Raw genomic sequence first — 15,487 nt, 5'->3', positions numbered from 1 at the left:
ATATAGAACACACACAAAATAAAAATTCGCCTGTAGGGTCTATTGTTTTAAATGAATTTCTTAAACTTCAATTACTATTTCAAATTCTCATATTTATTCTGTGTAACAAATTCAAGCAACAATTAATCGTACATAAAAGATTTAAAAAATGTACTGTACTGTAGTAGTATTAGAGTGTCCAAAATAGGAGAGCCCCCTGCCGCCGACTCCGCGGCGGCGCCGCGGCTCCCTATAGTGGCGGACAGGTGCGCTGGGGCGGACAGCCCTCCGCCGAGTAGTCGGCGTGGACGGGGCGGGGGTGGATAAGCCGCGGCGGGTTAAAGCGAGGCCCGTCGGCCGCGGCGCCGGCCAATTTTTTTTTCAGTTTTTTTTGAGTACTCTAAATTTTTCTGTATTCCACTTCCAAAAAATGGATGATTTATGGAATGAAACGTGAGATTCTCTGATTCAAGAGGTGCAGTGGGAAGCCCACGAGGACGCGGCGCGGGAGGCGGCGGCGGTCCCTCGTCCGATTCATAATCGGCGGATAATCCCACGAGACCATGTCGGAGCTCACTAGTGGCTATGGCAGATTTGGTGATAACCCCCGTTATCCGCCAGAGATTTTCCGTCGGCGTTTTAGAATGTCGCAATCGCTCTTTACACCCTCTTCTCCAACTCCAAAATCTCTGCAAAAATACCAACTCTCATTTCTTGATCCATCACTTAGTCCCTTTGTCTTGACTATTTCTACTCATCAAATCCCAAATTTTCAAAACTCAGATAAATCAAAGCAGCTATAGAAATCCCTATCACTCTCAGAGGTCGAAGCACACTGCGATCTCTCGCACTCGCAAGTCATCACCAACCCAAACCCTAAAAATTTGAAGAAATTTCTACCCTTTAAAACGGACGAGTCCAAAGAACTTTGCCTAGAAAATCAGCTTTGTGACTTAATATAAAAGTTGACCAATGCATGAGAGGGCTTACTTAAATTTTCCTGATTTAGGTTGATTATCCTAGTAATTATTCATTACAATGGGATTTAATTGGGCCTACTATTAATACAGTTAAAAATCCATACATATTAAGACTCATGTGCTTCTATTATAGGCCCAACATTACACGGCCCATTTTGGGGAAACGACCGCAAAATCAGCAACGGGGGCGGCTGAAAGCCAAGCTAATTTTTTTTTTATAAATAATATTAATTTTATTTTATAAAAAAATAATTTTTATTTATAAACAAATACACTTTTATTTTAAGAATTATTTTTAAATAATAATTAATTTGATGATTTATTTTAAAATCGATATAAGAATTTATTTCAAAATTAATTTGATAATTTGTTTTTAGTAGGATGTTTACTAGTAGTATATTTTGTCTTCTATTTTTCAATGTGGGAAAATCTTATCTTTTAAAAATTCAATACTATGTTTTAAAACATCTTCCACGCACTCATTATATAGTAGTACTATAAAACATGTGGTGCTATTCTTGAAATCAAATTTCGGTTTATTTCGGCATTGAATTTAGAGTGTCCACAATGGTGGCCTTCAAAGGCCACCAAATGTGGCCCGGCCACCATTCGTGGCTCTCTTGTGGTCTTTACAATGGTAAAAGTCAATATTAACTAACAAGGGCCACCAAATGTAAAAAATAACAAGGGCCACCAAATGTGGCCCTCTAAAAAAAATTTAATTTATTTTCTTTTTGGTTAATGCTATTTTTTAATTTAACTATATTAAATTTTTTGTAGACTAATAATTTGTGGATCAAACATGATTTAATAAAGTTACGAATTATAGATAAATTTTCGTCGTATTTTTGATAGGGGAAAATTCTACAACGAAAATTTTTAAAACACACAACATAAAAAGATTAAAAAAACGCCACCGCTACCTACTCGGTTGCGTCATCGGAATCCGGCACATCTTCTTCACCTTCTTCACCGCCACCGCCGCCGACACCGGCCCCACTGCCGCTTGCTTCGCCCGTCGCCGACCCAGCGAGGAAGCCCAACTTCGACCTCAACCTAAGAATGAGGTCGTAGTACATCATCTTGGTGATGGGGTCCGTCGACTTCTCGTACAAGCACAAGTTATCCTGGAGTTGCTTCATCATCTGCACCTCCAGTGTTTGAGTCAACGCTGCGGTCGGTGTTGAAGGGTGCGCTGTCGTCGCGCTCGCCCGAGAGACTTGGGAAGCGGATCTAGCTTCCCGGATGGCGGATTGTTGGCCTTGCGGGCGCTGGCGCCTCGACATTGTCGAGGGGGGCTCATCTCTCACATCGTCATTCAGGTCGAATGCACGTGAGTCGGTACCACTGTTGTAGGTGCCGTCGGCCCCGGTTTTTGTCCGCTTCCCAGTATGACCGGTCTCATCGTCGCAAATCGCCTTGAATTGAGGGGAGTCTCGGAGAAGCATGTATTCATTCCAGTAGGTGAACTTGGGCCAGTTTTCAGTATTAAACAACTGATACGATAACGCCCGTACGTCGGCTTCGCTGCGGCCGCTTTCGGCATTCTGGAGCTGTCTCTCGTAAATGTTCCTGAACCTCTTCACAGCTCTACTGATCCGGCCGAACTTCTTCCGGATTTTGCCTTCATCACGGGAGGCACTGCCTTCTGGTTTGAAGCTGTTGTACACCGTCAGGACGCGCCTCCAGAAGCAAATGTCGGTCTGATCCGTGCCGATGACCGGATTCGTCGTGACCGCCTCCCAAGCCCGCGCAACAGCGAGGGATTCGTCGTCGTTGTACTTCTCGCCCCGCCGATCACCACCGCCTCGGCCACCGCCGGTCGCCGGCTCTCCGTCTCCGTCTCCGCCTCGCCCACCGCCGGTCGCCGTCTCTCTGCCGCCTCGCCTCGCACCGCCACCGCCTCGCCTTCCACCGCCGCCGCCGCCTCGCCTCCCACTCCCACCGCCGCCGCCTCGCCTCCCACTCCCACCGCCGCCGCCTCGCCTCCCACTCCCACCGCCGCCGCCTCGCCTCCCACTCCCACCGCCGCCGCCTCGCCCCCCACCACCGCCGGTTCGGCGACCCCCGGTGGGGGCCTCCATCTCCACACTACCGGATGTCGGGGTCTCCGGTGTACCCATCAATTGTTCCCATGTGAATCTATCAGATTCAGACAGATGAGACTGAGAGTATTGGAATTGGGAGGATTGGAATTGAGAGGATTGGAAGTGCTGGGACGGGTTGTTGATCGCGTCCATATTCGGTCGGTAGTCACCGAACCCCGATGGTTGGCGAACCAAGTTCCTCTGCTGGGATGGCTGGACCCGGAATTGGGGCGATTGCAGACTCCACGTCTGATTGGGGAAGTTGCCGTATCCCGAGTCTCCATACCCCGGGGAATTACCATCTCCACCTTGCATTTTTTGTAGTGTTTGAAAGTGAAAATGAAGGAAATGGAAGTGTACAAAGATGTGGAAAAATGGAAATGAGAGGGAGTGTATTTTTATAAAATAATTTTCGAAAATAAAAAATAAAAAAAAAATTCGGCGGCCCAGCCGCGTTTCGCGGCCCGCTGCAGTGGAGGGCCGCGGCTCACACGGCTCAGCCGCGTGAAGGCCGCGGCCGCGGCTCAGCCTCGTCTCTCGCCTCAGGGCCCCGGCTCTCGGCTCTCTGCAATGGGGGGCCGCGTGAAGGCCACGGGCCGCGGCTCCCCCATTGTGGACACTCTTATCTAAGGCCACATGCAAAAATTGAAACAGAGTACAATGATTGAAGTTTAAAAAAAATAAGCAAAACTTCAAATCATTTTTTGAAATAATATAGTATCTAAATAAGGTTTAATGTACATCACATTCACACCCTTGAAATAAAACTGATGGACAGCAATCCGAACAGTACAAGGCTTGAAGGCTTAGCTCTTTCTCAACTCCAATAATTCTTTAGTAGAATCGTATTCCTATTGAGAAATCACGATGTGATCCTTCTATTATCCATACAATGTAAGGCTCGACCGATATTAATTGATCATTTGTTGAAGAAAGTGAGCTAACATTATTGGACTAATTTCACCATATTTATTATACTACTACTATCCATCCACAAAATTTGTACCACTGTGACTCGGTGCGAATTTTAAGAAATTGTTTGACTTTGTATTAAATGGAGGAGTATAGTGGAATAAGGGTTCCACATTGAGGAGATTAAGGGCTGCATTTAATGTCTATTTTTGGAAAGATTCTAATTAGGACAAACTTTGTGGGATGAATTTTCGTCACGGGTTTTTATGAAACGTTTGCTTTTCGGCACGTGTTTATATGTAGTCTTGTTTTGTGAGTTAAAGAAGATAGAGCAAAGTAAGAGAGAAAAGTAGAGATAATGTTATTGCGATTTTAAGAAACGTTTCATTTTTAATGGGAAACTCAAAAAGGAAAATGTTTCATTTTTAATGTGACAGAGGTAGTATTATTTAGCTAGGGGTTGCATGGCTATCAACCTTCCAAAAATTGAGTCATTCGGCCCAGGGGCGGATCTATTCATACCTTAGGAGGGGCGTTTGCCCCACCTCATATTTTCTCCTTTATATAAATATTGCCTATCATATAATTTGTTTATTTTAATTTTTCAGTAAATGCCCTTCCTCAAGTTTTTAAATTTTCTTCATAGATAATTTGCCTCGTCCCTATAAATTTCTGGCTCCGCCCCTGATCTGGCCTAAACTTTCCTATGCATGCGAGTTTTGGCACCCGTCCAATTCTGAGCGCCATATTTGTGAATATATAATCCAGGTGGTCGAAAAAAATTAGGAATTTTTTAAAGTTTTGAATTATTGCATTATTTCGATTTATATTATTGTAATTTTTTGAAGTAATAGCATTAAGTAGTTTCTCTATTATAATATGGTAAAATTGTCAAATTGAGTTGTGACTGCAATGAAAAAGCTTACGTGACAGAGAAGGTTGTGGTTCAAATTGAATAAGGGCGGCGTGCAGCACATAAAAAAAGTTTGTTTTTTGAAAATTAATATAGAGTAAGGATATCCACTATGGAGTGGACGCGGCTATAGGCGGCGGGCGGGCTATAGTGGCAAGGTTGTCCGCCCCGGGGGTGGACGCGGCGGGCGTGGCGATGGGGGCGGACGGGCGATCGCCGGGTCCGGGGCGAGGACGCGGCGGGGGGCATAGCCGCGCCTATAGGCGCGGCGACCATAGTGACGACATCCGCCGCGGCGCATGTGGTGCCAATTTCAATTTTTTTTTTTGTTTTTTTTCTCTATAAATACCACTCCCCACCACCTATTTTTCACCATTTTCACAAAATCCCTCCACTCACTATCTACACAACCACTCTCTAAAAAATGCACCGAGGAGACGACGAATCACCCGACTCTCAGGAATCGGGATATGGCAGCAATCCATCAAACCCCTCGGCCCTAATTACCTCGTATTCTAGTTATTTACACTGCAATTATTTAAATTACACTTGATTGAAACTAAAAAAATTTAAAAATGAAAATTGATTATAAAATTTGGGGGCTATTGGAGGTGTCCACTATAGTGGCGGAAATAGAATTTTGGGGCTATGGACAACAAAATTGAGGCTATGGACAAAAACTGGGGCGGGGCTATTGGGCGTGTCCGCCTTATAGTGGACACTCTAAAGGCCAAAATTGGTCCCGAACATATGGTCATTTTACGATTTTGGTCATATACTTTATCTTTTTGATTTTTTGGTCATATACATTTCAAATCGGATCACATTTGGTCATGGACTTACAGTTCCGTTAAAAACTAACGGTCAACGGGTTTAATCCCGATTTTGACCAAATTAGACTTTTAATTCTATTTTTTACTCCCTAATTAATTCCCTAATTATTTTAGTAAATATTCATTTAAAATATCAGAAATAAATAATAGATTAGGGCTTATTTCATCTTCCTCACATCGCTCCTTTTCTTTCATCTTCTTCCTTCCTCTCATCTTTCATCTTCTTCCTTCCTCTTCCTCTCAAACCCTAGTTATGGAGATCAGAAACAAGTGTTGAGAGAGAGATCAGAAATGCTACGACACTTTAGCTAGAAGAATTCAGTTACCGGCTTCGAGTCGATCAATTTCACGGCGGCGGAGGCAGAATTTGCCCCTCTGCTCATCCCGATACTTTTGCTCTAGCAGTGTACTGCCCGATACGCTTGATCGGAACTCCGACTCGTATGCCCGCAACTCTGAAGCCATGGAAAGCCTAATTTCTCAACAACACTTGTTTCTGGCCAAAAAAATCGCGCTGGTATCGCAGCATGAGCATTTCTCCGGGAGCGCGGTGTACTCGACAAAGGCGAGATTCAGCGAGGGTGGCGGCAGGCAAGATGTCTCGATCCGGTGCGGCGGAGGGGAGATGGAGCAGAATCCGATTTTGTGGGTGTGCGTGGATAAGAAGACGGTGAGGAAGGTGAGGAAGGTGCAGTGGAATTTCAGGGGGAATCAGACGATTTTTGTGGAGGGAATGCTGGTGGATTTGCTATGGGAGCCATAATCTATTAATTTTTTTCTAATATTTTAAATGAATATTTACTAAAATAATTAGGGAATTAATTAGGGAGTAAAAAATCAGAATTAAAAGTCTAATATGGTCAAAATCAGGATTAAACCCGTTGACCGTTAGTTTTTAACGGAACTGTTAGTTCATGACCAAATGTGATCCGATTTGAAATGTACATGACCAAAAAATTCAAAAGATAAAGTTTATGACCAAAATCGTAAAATGATCATATGTTTAGGTTCAATTATGGCCTTAACTCATTAATAAAGCAGGAGGACATGTCGTTAAAACATTTTTTAGATATAACTTTTGTGAACGAAAGAATTACTAGTAAAAAGAGTCCGTGGATGCAGATGTTATAACTAAGGGCTTAAATTTGTTCAATACATAATATACTTATTTGTGAATGAAAGAAGTACTGAAAAAAAAAGACAATGTGTTATTTTAGTTCAATACATTTTGATGCGAAGGATCTTGTCTAGGATACCAAATGAGCTTGGCCCGGGCCCGGGCCTGAAGAAATGTGCACCAAAGAATGTGGAGGTTCCAATTTGCGAAGTCCCAATTATATCCAAAATGAAGTAACCTTTTTGATATATCGAAAGGACATGGGTCTCTGAAAAGGTACAGATAGCAATAGAAATAACATGTTCATGTTCCCTTCCATGGACCACTATTATTCAATTTCCATTTCCTTCTCATCATAATTTTTGTTATGTTCTTATTTTCTTCTCAGATCAATTGATAGTTCATGTTGCTATCCATGCTTTTGCTTTTTCAAATTTTATTTTTTTATTGAACATTACACCGTGTGCAATACACATTGCAACATACTAAGAATGTATTTAAGACGGATGTAATTAAAAAGGATGAAGACAAATATTTTAGATTTGAACACAATTGGACCACAAAATCAATCCAGCATAACATTCAACTTCTTAGAATGTAATTAAGAAGGATGTAAATGCTATTACAAAGAGGTAATACTCCTCCTTCATTCACATTTGTCATTTCTGTTCGTCCACAAAATATTGGCTACTTTACATTCTTTCTTTTTTTTCCTTTTTTTTCATTTTTAGTTAGTGGATTTCATTTTTAATGACTCATTATACACATATTCTATTATAAAACTAAATTAAGGAGTACATGAGACGTTTTTATGCATCTTTTAGTGGACTTGCCCCAATAAAGTTCCATTATTGAACAAAGGCTTAAAGAGCTCAAATTTTGATATAATCCATTGATGGCCCAATTATGTGTGATTACAAGTTAGGAAGCACAAAATTTTATATAATACTCTTAAATAATAAAGTACTCATATATCAGATCTGAATATATAAAATTTTATTGTTCTGTCTTTTAGATCGAGTACTCTTTTGATCTTTTCTCCATAAGTATTTTTCATCGAATTTCCCCTTGTAAATTTTAACATGGATTAGGCCAGGGTAATTCCTAATGGGCCCCGCCTTGGTATTAAGCTTACATTTCTTTCTATAACATGTAAGAATAAGATGACTTTTGACATTCATTCTATTGTTCTAGCATTTATTAACAATCAAAATTCTATTATTCAAACTTTCTTCTTCCTTCCTTCTTCCTACTTAGCTTGGTTTCCCACTTGCTTTAACTATCACCCTTGTAATAAAACGTGCAAATTTATTTTATATACTCCTATTATTGAGTTTGTAACCATTTTATTTATTTCTTTAAATAAACGGGGTTCCATTATTGATTTTATGCAATGTTTTAAAAATTGAATATGATAGACCGATTTAGTTAGGAAACGCTACTTGATCCAGTCTGATTCACATATAAAACCAGTCCGTCAATTTATTTTATATAGTTTTGAAACGCTGACTGATTCATCCGATTTTTAAAATAAAATTAATTACTGCTACTTCCACTACACACACCCATTTACCCCCCTTACTTTTGAGCTAAATATGTTGTGAGCTTTTGAGTTTCTATTTTACTACTACTATTTCTTACTTTGCTTGTTCAACTTCAACCTTACTTTTGTAGAAAGATTTAGGATAGGCCTCTTTTCTCTTTTACCTTGTCAGTTCACAAAATGTACATATGATTTTTATCATTTTTAAAATGGAAAAGCAAATGAAAATTGATAAGTAATCTCACTTTCTGATTATATTTCTAATTGGTATTGATCACATATAACATAGAATAAGTCACCCTTTAATTTTAATTTTCAGATAAAAGATCTGCCTTCAGTTTCCATGTTGGTTCGCTTCTGAAATATATCTCTTGGTGCAGCAACATTCTTTTACTTCCTTTCAAAATGGTATATAATAAATGTCAATTTGAAAACTGGGTTTTAATTTAGAAATTTTGCAGAATTTCAATATTTTTATAAAACACATTCGACCAGTAGTCAAACTCAAGTGGATCCAATCAATTAAACCATGAATCAATAGCTTGTGATTAGCTTACTAGTCCATCTTTTTAAAACATTGACCATATCCACAAATATATTAACGTAATTATTTGAAAATAGTAAGAAATTCCTTTCTTTTTAAAACATTGACCATATCCCTCATTTATTAAATGATCACAATATCTAAAGGTAACTATAATTAGTAGAAAATAAGAAATCCGTTTCTTTTAAAATTTGAAATATATTAAAACTCATCATCAAGAAAATTTATAAAGCTTCATTAAACAATGTTAACTAAATTATCTTACTATGAAGATTCCAACTAAACGCACACACGTGATGTCTAAGTTCCGAAAATTCTTCACCTACTATATTGGCATATTATATTATATTATATTATATTATATTATATTATATTATATTATATTATATTATACAGTATTATATTTTCTGATGGGAGATGCATCTTGCATATGTAATTAGGATTGGGTGCATAAGTTGCCCAAATCAATTATACAATCATACAATGATTGCACCACTTTTTTATTGCACCTAATTTGACCAGAAATTTCCGAAGTGATTGCATCATCCTTGGTACATATATTAGTAAAGTGTACATGTGAAAGGGATCTTTATTCGAAAATGAAACAGTAGTCAGCCATCTATTGTTGCATGTATATTTAATTGAATTATTTATAACGAGTGTATTCTCCGTATGTGAACGGGATATTTATTAGAAAATCAAAACAATCAGTATTCCATATCAAGTTGAATGTAAATATAATAAATTCCAATAGTTGAATTGTTTTGTTGCATATTGTTTATGGTTGCATTTCAATCAGATGCGATTGCGATCCTTATATTTTCGAAAAATACGAATAAAAACAAGGAATCTTTAATTTGAAAGTAGGATGTAAACTTTTACATCACTCTTTAATTAAAAATAGATTTGATCCTTTGGAGAAATTCTTGTCACAATCCAATCTCTATGCATATACTGTATGTAATTTTAATGAGGAGTTGCCTGCAAATATACAAACAGAGTTTACATTTAACTTTTTAAAAATCTAAATGCATGAAATTGGTGATTTAATTATTTTTCCTTCGACAAGCAATTCCAACCTAGTTAAAATGGAGAGAATAAAGTAATAGAGAGGAAAAAAGTAGAGAGGGTAATATTTCAATTTTTAGAATGTGTCATTTTGAATGGAACATCTCAAAAATTAAAATAGTTTATTTAGAGTGGAACAGAGGGTAGTTAAAATGGATTCACGTACACATGACATTACGGGAGTTACATGTCAAAAGCAAACACTAAGCACGGAAAATAGTACTAGGAGTACTATTGTTTGGAAAATAGTTCCGGATGAAATTCAAAAGGACACTAAGTGTATTTAGATTTTTTAAATTGCAAGAAATTAAAAATTCAGGTATTTAAAAATATAACTGTAATTATAATAAGTGGAATGAGTGAATTTCAAAACTATAAAATTTGATTTCACTAACATTTTTTTTATTTAGAGTAAAGTACTATTTTGGTACTAAACATATGGCTGAAATATGAAGTTGTCTAGAACATTCACTTTTTTAAAATCGATTCCTAAACAAATAAAATCGTTGTCGGATTGGTCCTTTTTTGACAGTTTCGTAAAAAATTAACTGTCAACGGGATATTAGTTAAATTTTGACTAAATTAGAATATTAATCCATAACTAATTAAAATAAAATAGAAAATAAGAAAATAAAAATTCACTAAATTAGAATATTAATTCATGATTAATTTTGACAAAGTAAAATTTCTTATTTTTAGTACTTTACTCTTTTATTTATTATTTATTTAGCAACGTGATTTATCGCAAAAGCGATAATGTAGCTAAGTTTACGTTTCTATGGAGTTATTTTCTTGATTATGAAAATTATACACATCAGAGTTAATTAATAGTAATATATGAAAATTCTAGGTGGGTGACAACTCAGCTCAATTCAATTGCAATTAGCACGCGATTTCTTATAATTTTATGAAACCCGATTGACTCATAAACCAAACAAAGAGTGCATATTATAAGTAGTCACTAAATATAATTTTTTCGATCCTTTTCTATTTATAGATAAATCAATAGTTGTGTAGTGACTAAATGCAAACTCATATATTGCACAAACTCTAAACTTTTCAACACACTGTCAACACAACGTCAATACAATGTCAACACAGTGTAAAATATCAAGAGTTTCATGTCAATACAATATCAGCACAATGTCAATACGGTGTCAACAGTTGACACTGTGTTGATATTTTCTATTGCTATTATTGTATAATCTGTTAACATTTTTTAACGGTCCAGATCATAGTTTAGAATTTGTACAATATTTAAAGTTTGCATTTGATTACATTCCTAAATCAATATCTACAAAAAACTGAGAAAAAAAATCATTATATAATTTTACGGTTTTACATTTTCTTTGTATCTAAACACAAATCCAATTTTTGCGTGAATACCCTATATAGTTTATATTACTATTAAGTTTATAATATATTTATATTGCCCAAAGCTGTAGAACCTTCGTTGTCTTCATTATTGGTATCGACAACAATTTCTTTTCCTTATATCCGAATATTAATCAATATTCGGATCAACGAATTTTGAATATTCCAGAAAGTATTTCTATTTAATTTCTTTTTTAGAAATTATTGGAACCGAGTTATGTGTGGGGATAGTAACCCAAATCTAGGCCGAACATCAAACTAGTTTAGTGAATTTCATTTTCAAAGAGAACTTAGCTTCAAAATAATACTCATATAGTAAAACATAGTCCTGATTTATCCACCAAATATTAATAATTACTGCTTTTTATGATTAGGTGGGTTCTTTTTTATAATAATAATAATAATTCTATCAATTTCTCTCTACTTTTTTCTCTTATATTATGCATATAGACGTGAACTTAGTTTCAATGAGGATACCACACTCAATCTTAGAATCCAATTCGTTACTCCAATCACCAATGTATGTTCATGCATGAGATGGGGGATTGAATCTGTCTAGCAATAAAAGTTATTTTTTTGTCATTTTTGCAGTTAATAGGAGTTCCTCTCATTTATACTATAAACGATAAATAGACATTATATAAGTATTATTTTACTAACTTTTTTAATTCATATTTTTTACCTTTCTTAAAATTTATGGTACAAAAGAGTACTGCTTATAATAGACTTACTATTTTTACATGATAATATAAACAACAAATTGTCAAATAAATCACGGAAAATTGTCAAATTCTAGTTCATCACATACTTTTCAAAATCTGAAAAATAAATCACAAAGTTTGAGGTTTACGTAATTATCTCATAATTTCCTTTATCGGCGACTTATGCGTTGATGTGACAACCAGTTTATAACACGTGGATAAAAAGTTGTTGGACAAAACAACGTCTAATCAAGTTTGAAATGACATTTTGTCCATGTCTCTTAAAACGACCGTCACATCAACGTGAGTAATTTGCCGAAATTGAAAATTGATGAGATAATTATTAAAATGCCAAACTTTAAGATGTATTTTTCACATTTTGAAAAATGTGAACATACTAAAAATTTGATCAACGTTCATAATTTATTTAACAATTTACCATAAGTATTAATTAAATTTGTACTCCCTCTATCCCCATTAATTGACTGTTGACACCGGTTGACTTGTTATGAGTTTTAAGAAATCTAGTGAAAAGTTATAGAAAAAGCTAATGGAATGTGAGTTCTATTTTTATATAATAATTTTATAATAAGTTATAAGTAGAATATGTTAGTAAAATATGAGCTCAATTAAAAAAATAATAAAAAAATTCAATTAATTGGGAACGGAAATTAAAGGTAATTGGTGTCAATTAATGAGAGATAGATGTATGGATTACATTGGTCTAACTACATTCTTACTCTACTTTTCAAAGCTTTCTATTTTCACGATTATTAACCACTTTAACTACTCTTAGCTAGTATCTCACGATTTCCATCTGAGTATAAATCAATGTCATATCAATATGCCATAATTAAACAAGAGTTAGATTCTTGATTGCCTTTGAAGCATGTATTCAGAAATGGAAATAAGAGAGATACAAGCATTCCCGACAGTGGATAGGAAATTTCCAGGCAGCTTCGTTCAATAGCCAACAAGCCAATCGAATGCCGCCACCTGTCTCCGTGTTATCCACTCACACCAGTCTCCTTCACCGCAGGAAAAAGTAACTACCCCCGATTCCATTACAAATTCAAGAATCCAATTTTCAGATTTTACAATTTCAAAACCATTCACACCTTTCTCTTCTTCTCTCACTCTTTCGCCAAATCAAAAAAATCCCAATTGTGAGAAGCAGCCCTGGATTTCAAGTAACAATTAGGCTTGTTTAGCAGTGGGGTAAAACCCTGGGGTAACACGTTGTCGACAATCACGGCTTTACTAAGAGGAAACCGCGCCGTCACCCATGCCCGGGCACTCCGACGCAAGGGTTGTGTGACTGAGACAAACCCTTCGCCCCACGGTGGTCGCGGCGCTCTCCCCTCCGAAGGCGGCAGCCCCTCCGACCTCCTCTTCCTCGCCGGCGGCGGTCACTAGCTTCCCCCCCTATTATTATAGTATTACATCTACTAAAACTGCTTGTACATCTATTCTTATTCTTCTGCTATTATTCTTGGATCGACGAGCTGCCTTCTGTCTGTGGCAACAACAAATTAAAGATTGTATTTTTAACTAAGATATTAGAAATATGATGCTAAGAATTAAGAGGGTCCCTACCGTTGTTTCCAATTACCAAAGGGAAGAGGCGGAGGAGGGCGGATGTGGCCGGAACTGCCTCAGGAGTTGCTGCCTTCCTGGTAATTCAAGAAATTCAAGATTGTGTTTTTAAAGTTGTTGTTTTTTCATGTTTTTATTTGACCTTGATCTGGGCTCAATTAGGGGCGAAGCTGCCGTTGTATGCTTTTAAGAAGGCAAATAAAGCTGTATCTCAGCAGACTCCACTCGACGGAGAGCTTGGAATTGACTTCCTGGACTCCCTTGTTCTTGGGGAGGTAAATTCTAAATTTACTCAAAAGGGTAACTTTAAAAAAAAAAATTAAGTTGTGTTGTTATGTAAAATTGTGGTGTTTGTGTTCATTGTAGTGGGAGGAGCGTATGCAGAGAGGACTCTTCCGCTATGATGTCACTGCTTGCGAAACCAAGGTTTGTCTTTTGTTCTTGACTCAAAATGTTAGGCATGTTGTGGAATTTCCTGCCTAGTTATGATGTCATCCATGTGTTTGAAGTTGGGAGATGAGAAGGAATCTTTTGTGTGGCCTCTTGAGTTTGATTATGGTGTGTAGGTGATTCCTGGGAAGTATGGGTTTATTGCACAGCTGAATGAGGGGAGGCATCTCAAGAAGAGGCCTACTGAGTTTCGTGTTGATAAGGTTCTGCAGCCCTTCGACGAGAGCAAGTTCAACTTCACTAAGGTTGGCCAAGAAGAGGTGCTGTTTCAGTTTGGTGCCAGTGAGGACAATGATGTCCATTTCATCCCATATGCACCTATCGATGTTGATAATTCGCCAAGCGTTGTTGCCATCAACGTACGACGCGTTGTCCCGGTTTTGTTGTTTTGTATGTGTAAATTGTGTTTAATTCGCTAGAAACTTACTGTGTTGAGAGTGGTGTAAACAGGTTAGCCCCATTGAATATGGACATGTGCTGCTGATCCCTCGAATCTTCGAGTGCTTGCCTCAGAGGATTGACCGTGAGAGCTTCTTCCTCGCTCTCCACATGGCTAAGGAAGCCGGGAATCCCTACTTCCGCGTTGGCTACAACAGCTTGGGCGCGTTCGCCACCATCAACCACCTCCATTTCCAAGCCTACTACTTGGCAACACCCTTCCCCATTGAAAGGGCCCCCTCCAAGAAGATAATCACCACTAGCGGTGGAGTGAAGATCTCGTACATACTGAACTATCCCGTGAGGGGACTGGTCTTCGAAGGTGGGGATAGCCTCAAAGATCTCTCTGATGTCGTCTCAGACGCCTGCATCTGCTTGCAAGAGAACAACATTCCTTACAATGTCCTCATAGCCGACTCTGGAAAGCGCGTTTTCCTCTTCCCTCAGGTCAGGACTCTGTTATCAATCTCGTTGCAGATATCGATTGTATCTAACTAACTAACTAATTCATCTCGATATGTATAAAAACAGTGCTATGCTGAGAAGCAGGCTCTCGGAGAAGTAAGCCCGGAGCTCCTGGACACTCAAGTGAATCCTGCAGTGTGGGAGATTAGTGGACATATGGTGCTGAAAAGGAAGGAGGACTACGAGGGAGCGACTGAGGAGAATGCGTGGAGGCTCCTCGCTGAGGTTTCCCTCTCGGAGGAGAGGCTTGAGGAAGTGAAGGAGCTCATACTGGAAGCCATCAGCAGCTGCTGCGTGGGTGAGGTTGTTGCAATGGCTCCGGCTGAGGAGTCGGTTTCAAGCGGCCCTGCTCATGAGGACGCCAACGAATCCATCAAAGGCTCCCACCCTGCAATGGTGCCTGTTTAGCAGAATCCTGCATTGAAGGTGAAAACGTGGAGTTTGTTGTGCAGATTTCCCTGAATAAACGCAAACTATGTTTTGCTGC

At 38.1% G+C, this 15,487-nt stretch overlaps 1 protein-coding gene across 1 annotated transcript; it reads left to right on the top strand.

Annotated features, from left to right (window-relative positions):
- The first annotated feature begins 13,134 nt into the window (after positions 1 to 13,134).
- LOC121759063 (GDP-L-galactose phosphorylase 2-like) lies at positions 13,135 to 15,487 on the top strand. Its single transcript, XM_042154562.1, has 6 exons — positions 13,135 to 13,727; positions 13,810 to 13,922; positions 14,014 to 14,073; positions 14,214 to 14,456; positions 14,548 to 14,982; positions 15,067 to 15,487. The coding sequence occupies exons 1-6, from the start codon at positions 13,619 to 13,621 to the stop codon at positions 15,406 to 15,408; spliced, it is 1,302 nt and encodes a 433-aa protein (XP_042010496.1). The 5' UTR covers positions 13,135 to 13,618; the 3' UTR covers positions 15,409 to 15,487.

Source organism: Salvia splendens, chromosome 12 (genome assembly GCF_004379255.2).
Source record: "Salvia splendens isolate huo1 chromosome 12, SspV2, whole genome shotgun sequence".
Taxonomy (NCBI): domain Eukaryota; kingdom Viridiplantae; phylum Streptophyta; class Magnoliopsida; order Lamiales; family Lamiaceae; genus Salvia; species Salvia splendens.
This window is presented reverse-complemented; position numbering and strand designations above follow the sequence as displayed.

Bases quoted from the DNA above. Each gene is read 5' to 3' on its own strand.
- LOC121759063 (XM_042154562.1), top strand. From the start codon at position 13,619: ATGATGCTAAGAATTAAGAGGGTCCCTACCGTTGTTTCCAATTACCAA. The intron at 13,923-14,013 runs GTAAATTCTAAA...TGTTCATTGTAG, and splicing joins ACTCCCTTGTTCTTGGGGAG to TGGGAGGAGCGTATGCAGAG. The intron at 14,074-14,213 runs GTTTGTCTTTTG...TATGGTGTGTAG, and splicing joins TCACTGCTTGCGAAACCAAG to GTGATTCCTGGGAAGTATGG.